The 11,695-nt window shown below is 48.2% G+C and overlaps 1 protein-coding gene across 1 annotated transcript in view; it reads left to right on the top strand.

Annotated features, from left to right (window-relative positions):
• Positions 1-925: 925 nt before the first annotated feature.
• Ptk7 (protein tyrosine kinase 7 (inactive)) overlaps positions 926-11,695 on the top strand; it is a 67,645-nt gene continuing 56,875 nt past the window's right edge. Inside the window, exon 1 of the mRNA XM_027950452.3 lies at positions 926-1,111. Coding sequence (XP_027806253.2) covers positions 1,033-1,111 — 79 coding nt within the window. The 5' untranslated portion in view covers positions 926-1,032. The remainder of the gene's footprint in view (positions 1,112-11,695) is intronic.

Here is an 11,695-nt window from a genome sequence, read left to right as displayed (position 1 = left end):
CCAAGGGGGGGACAAGGCACTATCCATCCCCTCCCAGTCTATCCTGGAGGCCTGAACAGCAGCTGGGGCCCATCTTCTAAAGTTTGACTCTTCCTGACCCGCCTCCTACACCCCTTGCTGCTTTCACAACAAAGAAAGAATGTGGGGGGGGTGGCGCTGGGGGTAGGAGGGGGGTGCCTGGAACAAGGGCTGTGCACAGCAGGGCCTCCCCACAGCTGGAGACTTGGCCATGCCCTGACAAGGCCCAAACAGCCTGGAGATGGACTTGGGATGAATCTAACAACCTTCAGCCTGGCTTTCAATGCCCAGCATGTTTCTGCCTTTCGGTTCAGATTGGTCCAAAGCCAAATCAGACCCCAGCCTTGCACTCCGCCCCGCCCCCCTCCGGCTTCTCCCACTACATCTTCCTAGGGCTCCAGAGTATTTCTAGTTTACCCTACTTGGGGACACCAAGGACAACCTGATGGTCTAGGTCTCAGTCAAGATTTCTGGTGTTTTGTTTCCTTACCACTTAGAAAATTCTGGGGAAACTGGGTCGGAGCTTCCAGGCAGACACATAAATGACTATTCTTCCAAGGGGCTACGAATTAAAAGAGTCACTTTGGTACTCCTGCGTGCTTGCAAACCAGGTGTGTGGGTACAAGGTACGCTATCCTACCTCGTCCTGGTCCCTCACACTCCCCAGAGACTTCCTCCCTCCGTCCCGCATCTCTCTTCAGACCCCTCCCCCAACTGAGAGCTCCTCCCTGACACCGCGGGGAAGGGGCGTTGAGGGGGCGGGGCGCCGCGCGGCGGCCAACGAGGAGGGGGCGTCGTGAGGCGGGGCTTGGCGGCGGCGGCGGCGCGCGTGGACTTGGAGGTACCGGGCGCGCGCGGCTCCAGCTCCGGACGCCTAGAGCTCGGGCTCGGGCTCCAGCTGCGGCTGCTGCAGCGGCGCCCGCGCTGTAGTGCGTCGGCCTCCTGGGCCCGCCGCGGAGCGCAGTCTGCGCGCCCTCCGTGCGCCCATCTCCCGCTTTCTCCAAGCCGGTCGTGATGGGAGCTGCGCGGGGATCCGCGGCCGGCCACTGCCGGCTGCTTCTGCTAAGCGTCCTGCTGCTGCCGCTCCTGGGCGGTGAGTCCCTGCGAGCTGTGGGAGCGGGACTAGGGAAGCGCGGGAGTCCGGCGGGCAAGAGGGGGCCCCGGGGAGGTGAGCTGGAGCGGGCGCAGTATCCCTGGAGCGAAGGGGAGACTTGCGGGGACTGCTTGGTCCGGGCGGAAGGGCTCAGGGAGCCGGGGGGTCCGGAGGCTGGCGAAGCCCCTGCGGACTCTGTCGGGATCCCTCTCCCATCCTGCGTTTTTAGCCTCCACGGAGTTTTCCCGGCCCGACCTGAGAGTTTGCTCGACAACAGCCGGGAGTTGCCGGCTCCTGGTGGGGACTTTCTTTTCGGAGGAGAAACGAATTGCTCCCCGCCCCCCCTCCCCGTGAGGGGTGCGGTTAGATGGTTGGCGGTGGGGGAGACGGATTCCCCCCACGACCCGCAGGCTCAGTCCAGGTGAGAGAGGCCGGTCTGGGGCTGGATCCGGACCGACCTGCGGCGCGCAAAGCGCGGAGCTTTGTTGCCTCCGCCGGCCCGACGTTCCTGGCTGCCCTCCTGCAAGTTACCGAGCAAAGCAGGGACCCCAGATGGCCCTGTTGGTGAAGGCGGAGGAAGGGAAGAATTAGGGGCCGCCCCATCCTCTCTAGCTTCTGGCCTAAGTCCTGAGCTCATTCCGTGCCAGAGTTGAATCCGGGGAGCAGAGGGTCCCAGGCTGTCGCGGTGACTAATGTGTGAAGGCCTCTGCCAAAATCGGGCATGGCCGGCCTGCCAAGGTGCGGACGGGGTTTGTTCTGCGTCTTCCTGGATTTCCATTCTGTCCGTCCTCACAGAGGAAAGACAATCTAACTTTCTAAAGATAAAAAGGCAAAAAGAGCTTATTCCGGCTTTTCTTGGAGGGCCTCAGCGTTTTGATGAGGGTGTGGCCCGCATCTCCAAGGCAGACGGACACCCCCCCCCCCCCCCCCCGCAGCTTTTATTTCCTGGCTCAGTCACACCTGAGAGTCACCTCTGAAGTGTGGAAGTGCTTTACAGGAAATCACCAATCTACCCAAAGTGCATGCCAAACACCCTGGACTATTAAGGAAAAGATGTCCCTTCATCTATCTAAATACAAAATCTTTGGTCGTGGTCCTCAAGCAGCTTCCTCTTCTGCCTAGGGGATATATCCTAGTTTATCATTTTTTCCCTTGTTTGAAAAGTGGAAGTGGGGAGAACAGGGGTAGGGAATTGTGTTTTCTGACGTTTTCCTGGCCTGCCAGCTGTTGAAGGATTTGGGGGCTGATGGAATCAACATCTCCCTCACCCTTAATTGTAAAAGGAGAGGTTAATGTAACCTTGAAAGGAAAAAGCTCTGGGGCTTTGCAGGAGGTGTTTCTGGAGGTGCCTGGTGCATCTTATGATGTGTGTGGTGGTTATTGCTCATGGCAGAATCCACATCTGCTCCCAGAGGAAGTATGGAAGTTTTTTTTTTTTTTTTCCTTTCCTTTCCTTTGCACAGCCAGGATCAGGGGGCCCAGCCATATGGGCGAGCAGCCTGAGCTCACAGGCCTTCTGGGTTGTCTGGTTGGGTTTTGGTGTTCGACTCTACTGATACAGCTTCATTTGCTGTGGCTGTTTAGAGTTTCTGAAGTTAGGGGGAGATTCTGGTGGAGACTGGTCTCTTGTTCAACAAATGCTAAATTCCTTCTGTGAGAAGATGACTCTGATGTTAATTGATGTTAATCTAGTGATGGGTGTTTAGCAGGGGAGGGGGAGACAGTGGTGAGGGAGAGTTAGGGCAGGCTGAGGGCTTGGGACTGGAGGTCTGGAATCTCCTGGGGGGGGGGGGGGGGGGGGGGGGATGTCTTGTGCTCAACAAAAGAACATTTTAATGAGAGCTTTAAATCAGTTCCACCAAATGTGCCTTGGTGTGGAACCTGTCTATGTGCTGTAAACAATTTCAGTCGAAGCTGAGGCGCCTGTTGTCTTGTAGTGAAATCCCCGAACTCTATCCACCCCAGATGCATGACTTAAGGGGGCAACAGATTTTTTAATAAATCACAGTAGATTTTTCCATCTCATTGTTTAACTGTGTCATTAACTAGAGTTGTAGTGAGACCCCACTGTTAATAAGGCCAGAGTTAGGAACCTAGGCTGGCTAGGTTTGTAGATTAGACCATTTTGAAGTTTGGGTAATTATGTTGTAAATGACTGAGTTACTTTCCAAACTCTGAGATCCCTGGTGTGATAAATATGGTGGAGGAGGACAGGGAGGCTTGAGGTTTGAAACCTGGGATTCTTTTTCTTTTTTTTTTTTTTTTTATATTTAGTTTTTAGTTGTAGTTGAACACAATACCTTTATTTTATTTATTTATTTTTATGTGGTCCGAGGACTGAACCCAGGGCCTCTCCATGCTAGGCCAGCGCTCTAACACTGAGCCACAACCCAGCCCAAAACCTGGGATTCTTAACACCAGTCACTTGAATAATCAGTTGTGGTCACCACCCATCCCTATTCACATTCCCATCTCTGGATTCTTTCCTCCAAGCTCTTGTTTGGGGAAACTAAGTTGTCATTTTTGGGGATAGGTTGTACTGTAGATTCCCCAACTTTTTCTAGCCTGTAATTCAAGCCTGGGATTTGCTTTTATCAGCTGTGGGAAGGGTGATGGGAGGGAAAGGATGTGCTTCAGATCACTTCTAGAGGATATAGTTAGACTTCTAGTATTTAGAACAGCAATAAGTGATGGTCAGTATTTAGGCTATGGAGGTGAAATATTTGGCATAACCAACTAAAACTCATTGACAGGCCCTGAGCTAATTTCATTTCTTTTCTTTTGTTCTTTTTTTTTTTTTTTTGATATTCTTTTAGTTGTAGGTGGACATGATACCTTTATTTTATTTATTTATTTTTATGTGCTGCTGAGGATCAAACCCAGTGCCTCACATGTGTGAGGCAAGTGCTCTGCCATTGACCACCCACCACAACCCCAGCCCTGGGCTAATTTCTTAACTTCTCAGTTTGCCGTCTCTGTAAAGGTGCTTGCTTCTTGGAGCTGAGTAGAGGATGAAGTGTAGTGATGTATAAAGACCCCTTTCCAGGTCTTTCTGCTCCTGTGCTTTGCAGGAATACCTGTTCAGCTTCATCATCATCCCCACAATATACGTTTTCCACCTACTGGAACGCTCCATTATAGCCAGCCTGCCTAAATGTCAGCTCCTGATACCTACTTAGTTTTCTTCTACCTTCCTTTCCTCAAGGGCAGTCCCCTGTGTGTGTTGTGTTACCTTTCCCCATCTCTCTTTTGCCCAGTTCACCTTCACTTCCTTCCTGAAGCTATCTTCTCTCCTGCCATAAAGTAGATATAATTTTGGAACTCTGTTATTTTTAGGACACCTTCCATATTTTTGTTCCAGTTTGGCCTTAATTTACTGAGGGCCTTCCTCTGTAGAAGTTCAGTACTCTGCCCTATCTAGGTTCATTAAAAAAGGGATTAAACCTTTTGTGTACAGGGCAGAGTAATCAAGGGCAAAGTGAAGCCTCTCCTAGGCACTTGGAATCCTTTGTGCCCTGTCCAGCTTCTTTGGGGTGGGGTTGCCTGGTGGTCAATTCTGTATAACCGAATCAAGAGATCATACTCCTTCCCTGTTTGTGTGTGGTCTGTTTTTTGTGGGTCTTTTCTGAATTTTGATGTGGCAGAGTTTCTGCCTTTCTCCAAGAGTTCTGGGCATGGGCAGCCACCTCTGTGTGTGAAGCTGACTTGCTTTGGAGGGTGGTAGCTTAAAAGCTGATACTGAGGTTCCTTCTGCAATGAACTATATCAGGCCTAGGTTTTATTGTTTTTGTGGGATTTTTTTTTGGGGGGGGAGGGTACCGTGGATTGAACTCGGGGCACTTGATCACTGAGCCACATCCCCAGCCCTATTTTATATTTTATTTAGAGACAGGGTCTCACTGAGTTGCTTAGCACCTAGCTTTTGCTGAGGCTAGCTTTGAACTTGTGATCCTCCTGCTTCAGCCTCCAGAGCTGCTGGGATTACTGGGGTGCACCACTGTCCCTGGCTGGACCTAGGTTTTCTTTCACTTTGCTACTCGAAATTAGGGCGAAAGCCAAGCAACATCAGCGTTCCCTGAGAGCATGAATCAGAATCACAATCTGCTTTTTAATAAGGTCCTCAGATGATTTCATCCTAAAGTTCCAGAAATCCTGGTCTAGGCGTCCCTCCTTATACAAAAACTTGCCATAAGGGGCTTTCCTTTTGCAGCTGTGTAAATTAGGACTGAGACCTTGTATGATATTTGAAGATTTGCTTTAAATAACTTAGTTCCTGCTGGTTAGGGTGGTATAGGCCTGTAATTCCAGCTACTCTGGAGACTGAGGCAGGAGAATGGCAAGTTCGAGGCCAGCATCAGCAATTTAGCGAGGTCCTAAGCAACTTAGCAAGACCAAGTAGAAAATTAAAAAGGACTGGTGATGTAGCTCAGTGGTAAAGTACCCCTGGGTTCAGTTCCCAGTACTTAAATAAATAAATAACAGTTCATGTGAACACTGGTATAAAGTGTACGTTTAAAAATTACCTCACTTTGGGCTGAATTTGAATTAGATTTTTGTCAGGAAACTTGCCCATTAGAAGTGTGACTTTGCGAGCTTTGTCACATGAAATGTGATGTTTAGTTCCTCTCAGAGCCTATGCTTTTCTTCAAGGAGCATACATCTCTTTTAGAACTAAAGCCATTGGAGAAATTGGATTTGTTAAGCAGAAATTTAGTTGAAGGAGCCAAGCATGGTCGTGCATGCCTGTAGTCTCAGCAACTGAAGAGACTAAGGAGGCTTGCAAGTTCAAGACCAATTTCAGCAATTTCGTGAGATCTTCAGCAACTTAGCAAGACCTTATCTTAAAATAAAACATGAAAATAAAGATGACTGAGGATATAACTTAGTGGTGAACTGGCTCTGGGTTCAGTCCTCTAAACCAAAAAATAAAAAAAAAAAAAAAGGAAAAGGAAAGAAATTTGGTCCAAGGGTGACTTTTCAGGAACATGTCTGATTCATAAAGGGGGGCATGTCTCCATAGAGCTTCAACAGTTGTCCATTGTTTGTGTTTGGAGTGTTTCATATTTGAGAGTGAGATGGTTTTTGCTATTTGTGTTTAAGCCAGCACAGCTTCTGTGAGACTCATCTGGGATGGACGCTGGCTGGTTCAGACTCTCATATTTGAGCCAAGAGCAGTTTGGAGCCAGGGATTCAATCATTGTTTTTTTTTCCTGATGGAAGAAAGGATCATTAAGCAGGGTTAGGTGTCCTTGGCCTGTGGTCCCTCAGCCTTTCTCTGCTCTCCCTAACCTCAGTAGCATGCCTCTCTACTGCTGTGCCTATCCACTGCCCCTGGCCAGAGCCACATGGTGGGTTACAGGCCTTGGCTTCTGCTTGTTTGCTGGCACTGGCCCTTGTTTGCCCTGGAGTTGCTGCCCGCCCCTCTCCTCCATGGTTGCTCTGACCCCCATCTGCTTGGTTCTTTTTTCTGAGTGTGTGGAGATTCTGCCATTGTGGCTGGGTTAGTGTCCTGTCTTACGGTTCTCTGAGTTCATTGCCAAGTGCACAGGAGTGCACATTCGGCCCTACCGAGCCCCCTGGCGCTTTGGTGGAGCTGGCGCAGGAGCTGCCACAGCTAATCAGTGGTTTGAGGAAGCCCTCTGTAGTATGTCACTTTTTCCATCCTCTTTTCTTCTCTGCACTTAGGCCATTTCCTTCCCAGTGATGCTACACAAACAGCTTTTGGGCAAGGAGGACACTTTGTTTGAAGGGCTGACACAGGCACGTGCTACTTGCTAAGCTCTCATCTCCCTATGAACATTAACTGAGATGTGCCTTGAATGATGCACAGGCGAGTGGAATGGTGTCTCTCAGGAGCCCTTCAGAACCCAGCTTCTGTTGGATGCTTGACCCTGAGCTGATTTAAGTGTGCATGCAGCTTCTGAAAACTAGCTCTGAAGTTGTGGGGTAGGGATTCTGAGTCATGGGTGAGGAAGGTATAGATAGGTGTTTCCCAAAAATGTATGATGGGAAGTAGAGTGGGAGAGCAGATAGCTATAGGTACTGTTTGAAATTTTAATTTCCTGGTCCTTACTGCAAGACCTGTCTACCAGGATCATTGGGGGAGGGACCAGATAGTGTCTTTTATTTTATTATTCTATATTATATTACATTATATTGTCCTGCATTTTTTGAGTAGCCAGACTAGTCATAGAATTCAAATTTTGAAAGGAATTTGTGCTTATAGAGCCATAGAAGATTCTTTTTATTTTTTATATTTTTGGTACTGGGGATTGAACTCGGGGGCACTTAGCCACTGAACCACATCCCCAGCCCCCCCCCCCCCCCCCCCGTTTTAATTAATTTTTTAGAGACAGGGTCTCTCTGAGTTGCTTAGGGCCTTGCTAAGTTGCTGAGGCTGGCTTTGAACTCGTGATCCCCCTGCCTTAGCCTCTGAGCTTCTGGGATTACAGGCGTGCACCATCATGCCTGGCTTTAGGAGAGTCTTAACTTCACTGAAGTTTGAGAACCACCTGGTAACAAGAGACTTTGTCAGTCTGAGGTAGAGTAATGAGTTAGAGGGTACTGTTACTATTGAGGGGCTTAGGAGGAGTCATTCAAAGTGTTTGAGTGTCTTCTGCGGGTGAAGCTGTGTGAGGAGGGGCAGGAACCAGGAAGAGGACAAGATGGAGAGATGTGAATCAGAAAAGCATTAATGAAAGACTTACCATTTGATAAGTGCTAAGTAGAATAGAACATTCCAGAATGTGTGGGCACTAAGTCTCAAGAGCAAATGGGGATGTGAGGGCTTCAGAGAGGAGCGGATATTGCTAAGTAAAAGTAGGCAGTGGTCAGTGTTTCAGAATAATATGAAAGCTTTGGAAGGAGTCTGAAAACTTGAGTGGTTCTTTTCAGTATCACATAACACCCTTGTGTGATAAAGTAAGACAAGATATCTGTCGGCCTGTGATTCCTGGTTTTCCATATCTGGTCCTGGCTCTGTTGCTGCATAGCACATGGTGCTGAGCTGGTTAATTAACCTTTTTTTCATGTCCTCATTTGCACTGTGCAAGTGATGCTGATCCATGTCTTGCCTGCCCCATGAGTTTGTGATGAATCTCCAGTTGTGGACAGTGTTGACCCCTGGAGACGTCCACTCTTCCTAATCTTGCTATCTCTTCCCAGAGACTGCTCTGACCCTTTGTCACCCTCAAGGTGTTTGTCTTTCTTTCCAGCCTTCAGTCTTTGGAGTGGTTTGTGAGGGCTCAACAGAGTCACTTGATCAGACAACTTTAAGATAGTTTCCTCATTCAAAAGCACAGATTTCTTTTTTGTTTGTTTGTTTTATTTTGTTTTGGTAGAGCTGGAGATTGAACCGAGGGCCATGCACATGCTAGACAAGTACTATACTACTAAACTACACCCCCAGACCAGAAAGCACAGACTTTCTAAATGTCTCTCAGTATTCCAACTGCAGCTTAGAAATGTGGGCACAGTCACTTGGTATTTCCTGGGGGGAACTATCCCTCCCTTCAGCTCAATAGCAGATTCTTCCAAGGGGGGTCAATAACTGGTTCAGGGCTACCATCTTCCCTGGCATGCGGGCATATGCTTCTTACAGTCTAGCCAGATGATTACCATACCCGTGGGAAGGGCTTCTCTCATCTCCTGTGACTGTGAGGATTTCCCCAGTCAGCGACTGTAACTTGTGGGAATCTCTGTCAATGCTATTAGGAGGTTGCCGAGGAGGTGCTTTGGGATCAGGGATGGGGGGTTCTTCCTAGAAGTGACTAGCATGCATAGAGTCTCCTCCAGGAGACATTGGCTCTTTTTTGTCCCATTCATAGGAAGTAGGGGGTGGAAGTGAGGCAGGGAGGAGAATATTTGTTTTTGAAATTGTTAAGGTGTCGAAGCACAGTACCTTAGTGTATGTTAGAAACAGCTGTCCCCCTTACCAGGTATGGTGGTGCATACCTATAATCCCAGCAACTGATGCAGCAAGCTGATGCAGGAGGATCACAAGTTCAAAGCCAGTCTCAGCAATTTAATGAGGCCCTAAGTAACTTAGTGAGACCCTGTCTCAAAATAAAAAAGGGCTGGGGATATAGCTCAATGGATAATTACCCCTGGGTTCAATCTCTGGTACCAAAAAAGAAAGAAATAGGTACCCTCAGCATGCACAAGGCCCCAGGTTCAATCCTCCCAAACCTCTCCTCTCCCCCACACTCACACAAGCGGAAGGAAGGAAAAAAGATACCCCTTTCTCCAGGTGGATGCAACTCTGTACCAGGGCCCAGGCCTCTTTGGCTAGTGGAGTTCAGGCAGTATTTCAGTGTTACACTTTGGCCAGGCATCTTAAGCTGTGTACAACCTATGGAGTTACTCAGGGCTGTCTCATTGGAACGAGGACTTGCAATTAGTGGTCTTTTATTTCTCAGCCGATAGATCAAGATGATTTTGGTGACCTTTATATTAATATTAGGTTTTTGTTGTTGTTATTTTGTTTTTGGTACTGGGGATTGAACCCAGGGGTGCTTTACCATTCAGCTGGCACCCAGCTCTTTTTAGTTTTGAGACAGGGGTTCACTAAGTTGCCTTGAATTTTTGACCTTTCTGCTTCAGCCTCCCCAGCTACTGGGATTATAGGCATGTACCACCCTTCAAGCTAATGGTATATTTTAAATGAACCCTCTTGGTTACTGTTCTCCTTGCTTCTAAGATGGGGTACTGCTGCCTATAACACAGTAGGAGAAGCCTGGGAGGCTGGGGCTCCAATACTCTACCTACTTCACATTGCCTATCAGAGGCTGCTGAGATCTTGGCCTATTTCTGGATTGTTCTCCCACCAGAGGATTTTGCTGCCTGGCAAACGCAGGCTGTTAGCTTCATGTAATTATTGGTGCAGAAGATTGGCTGAGTCTTCAAGGAAAGGGGCCTCTCAAGAGTTTATTTCACATTTCATAGTGGAGCTTCAGGTTTTCTTGTCTCCAGTGTTCTCTCTCCCAGGATCCTCCTGGGCCCCCAGGTAAAGTGTGTGGGCACAGTTCCTGCTATAGAGGAACCATGCAAGAGAAGTGGTATCACCTTATTGTCAAAGGTGGGTTCCAGGCCTCGAAGGGCTCTTGCTCTAGGGGATCCTGTTGATGTCCATACCTCCTAATAAGCCTAGGATGTACTAGACCCCAGACTTCGAGTGGGGAGACAGGAACCCTGTTTTCGCATTTCCTCCAAACTTCTTGTGTAACCATAGGTAAGTCCCATCCTCTCTGGGTCTCAGCTTGAAGATGGAAGACCCTGGAGGGACTTTACTGTGGTGAACTTTGAAGCCAACCCGGTGTGGCACCTCCAGCTGTATTTCTGCCGTACCTCACAGGCTCTCCTCCTTGCCTTTGGTTTTTGGAAAGACTTTAATCTGATGGCTGCATTTTATTCTCTAGTGCGTGGGTATAGGTGCCTTTCGACCTAATCAACTGGTGGTGTGGGTGTTAGGGTGTGATTCCCTGGATGCCAAGGGGAGTGGAAAGGTTGGAATAATTTGGAGAGGTTTGGGATACTCTCATGAGAAGAAAAATAAGAGATTTTTCTCTAAGTAAGAGAGGGCTTACATGTGTCCCTAGTTAGTCCCCTTTTCTTGTGCACAGAAGGGAGAATACCCAGAGGGAGAGTTGAAGCTGGGGAGGACTGTGTGCTTTGGAAGAGCCTCCCCTGTAATAACTGACAACTGCACCCTGCTTTGTAATTTACAAAATGCTTTCCACCCACACTGACATTGGGTCCTATCTACAGGCTCAGCAGTAGGTAAGACAAGGATGTTTTTTTTTGTGTGTGTGTGGGGGGGGGAATGTTTGACGTGTAAACTGAGGCACAAAATTATGATCTACTCAGCTCTGCAGATTTGGTATGTGATAGAGCTACAACTAGAGTGCCTGTCTCTACTGTCCTGTCCACTTAAAGTCCTGATATACAGTCATTACTAGAGGCTGTGAAATGTCACACATGTACCTTGGGTGAGGATACGTGCTGGAGAGAGGATTTTGCCATCAAGAGGGTGGGTTTAGGAACAGTCCTGTCAAAGTCAGAGTGTGGAATGACCTTCCTTGCTCTTTCTAGGCAAGGAATAAATCAATAACGTATACATGGAGAGATCTTTTGGGCTCTATATTAAAAAATACTGGTCTTCCCACTTTTTTATTTCAAGCAAAGTTAAGATTTTCAAATGTCTCATTTAAAGATCTGTACATATTTTAAAGTTTTTAAGAGTCATGGTCAGACTGTATGTAGTCTAGAGGTCCAGAACTCTCCTCCTGAATGACCATGGTTTGAGGGTTCTTCTCATCGAGCCTTAAGTCCTTAGTCTCTTCCACCTGGTGCTTCTGGAAAGTCACAGGCTACAGGCCTCAGCTTGTAGGTTTGCTGCCACATTCCAGACCAGTGCTGCCTGTTGGGAGTTGCACACTGGGCCCTGCTCTGATGGAGACCATGTAGGTGGCAACAGTCACTCCTGTAGTGGTGATGGTGCTCCAGGCCCTGACACCAAGTAGGCTGAGGACTTTGGAGTCAAGTCTTTTAAACCTCACAGGTGTTCAGAAAAAAATCAAGATCACA

The sequence above is a fragment of the Marmota flaviventris genome, chromosome 6, assembly GCF_047511675.1.
Source record: "Marmota flaviventris isolate mMarFla1 chromosome 6, mMarFla1.hap1, whole genome shotgun sequence".
Lineage (NCBI taxonomy): Eukaryota > Metazoa > Chordata > Mammalia > Rodentia > Sciuridae > Marmota > Marmota flaviventris.
Note: the sequence above shows the minus strand (reverse complement) of the source record. Positions and strands in the feature narration are given on the sequence as shown.